At 37.5% G+C, this 1,626-nt stretch overlaps 1 protein-coding gene across 1 annotated transcript; it reads right to left on the reverse strand.

Moving 5' to 3' along the window:
• Nucleotides 1–951, reverse strand: LOC101907835 (THO complex subunit 7 homolog). The gene has a single exon (XM_024977577.2). The coding sequence runs from the start codon at nucleotides 937–939 to the stop codon at nucleotides 256–258; it is 684 nt and encodes a 227-aa protein (XP_024833345.1). The 5' UTR covers nucleotides 940–951; the 3' UTR covers nucleotides 1–255.
• Nucleotides 952–1,626: the final 675 nt, after the last annotated feature.

Raw genomic sequence — 1,626 nt, forward strand, 5'->3', positions numbered from 1 at the left:
AACATTTTATTCAACATTTATTTTGGATGTTGCTTCCCACCTTTTAAATACAAAAAAGACATTTCAGTAAAAGCAAATATATAATGAAGTCATCTTCCTCTGTGTGAAGAAATATGAATGAACTCTACATTAACATTTAAAAGCAAAACAGTTCATTGCCAAAACTTTACATATTTCTAGAGCACAACAAATTCTAAGCACACTGAGATCACACTGCTAATTCTCCACTCTTGGGAATGGACAGTGATTACTGGTCTATGGTTTAGGATCAGTTTCCATGCTTGCTTCTTGAGCTTCTTCTACCTCTGAGAGCTTTTCATCATTTTCCAGTGTTTGCTGAAGTTCATGGATGGTACTAAGAAGAACATGAAACTGTTTCCGTCTCAATTCCAGCTTATCTTCAACACTTTCTTTAATATGTGAAAGATGTTCTAATTCTTTTCCCAGAGCCTCTAGTTCTTTTAACGTCTCATGCCTGTCTGGATGATGCTGGATCACTTTTGCCAGTGCATCATATTCTTGCCGATTTTTTCGTATTCGTTTTGCTTGAAGAATTTGCTTTTTGCACTCAGCAATTTTTTCATGGGCTCCAGCAATGCTACATTCTATCTCTTTGTAAATTTTTTCATAATTTTCCATTTCTCTGAGATTCATATCATATACCAGCAAAGTTTTGCCCATTGAAAATTCACACTGGGACAGCGTGCTCAGCATACGTTGGTACTGGCTGTATCCCTCTTCCTGAGATCCTGAGTTGCACCATTTAATGAAACTTTTCACCAGCAGATTAATTCTCCGATCATCTCCAGCACCATCTCCATCGATTAGGAGACGCTTCCGTATGACTTCGTTGGTCATTTTGAGGTGTTTTTCTTCATTTTTTCTGTATTGAAAATTCTCATCAGTGTTCTTTAGTAAATCGTCAGTCACGGCTCCCATGGCGTGCGCGGCGGCGGCGGCGGCGCAAGCAGAGCCTTTCACTGGCTTCTTAATATTTTCTACTAAGTGCCATTGAAATTTATGATCTATTATTTCAACTTCTAATCAATAATGAATTTTAAAAATGGAGAATTATACATTTGTATAAGCAGAAAAGCACTGAGGTGGGTGGGAAGAATGTGAATAGAATACAGCAATGAAAGTGAAAGAAATAAAATGACATATATCAACACGGATAAATCTCAAAAATATGTTGAATGGAAAATGCAAGTTGTCTGTAATGTATAATTGTTGTTTAAGTTCCTTAGTTGTGTCTGACTCTTTGCAACCCCATGGACTATAGTCCCCCGCAAGGCTTCTCTGCCCATGGGATTTCCCAGGCAAGAATACTGCAGTGGGTTGCCATTTCCTTCTCCAGGGAATCTTTCCCACCCAGGGATCTAACCCACGTCTCCTGCATTGACAGGTGGAATCTTTACCACTGTGCCATCAGGGAAGATGTGAGAATTAATACAAAGAAAGTAGAAGCAGATAGAAGAAAGAGGGAATATTTACAGATTTATCAGTAAGTTTATTGAATATAAACCCTTCTAGTATTTTAAACCATCCACTCAAAGTTAATCATTCACTACAATGACTTCAGTCAGCTGTCATTTTAAAGGAGAATGAATATTATATTTCTTTAAC

Source organism: Bos taurus, chromosome 17, assembly GCF_002263795.3.
Source record: "Bos taurus isolate L1 Dominette 01449 registration number 42190680 breed Hereford chromosome 17, ARS-UCD2.0, whole genome shotgun sequence".
Lineage (NCBI taxonomy): Eukaryota > Metazoa > Chordata > Mammalia > Artiodactyla > Bovidae > Bos > Bos taurus.

Bases quoted from the DNA above. Each gene is read 5' to 3' on its own strand.
- LOC101907835 (XM_024977577.2), bottom strand. From the start codon at position 939: ATGGGAGCCGTGACTGACGATTTACTAAAGAACACTGATGAGAATTTT.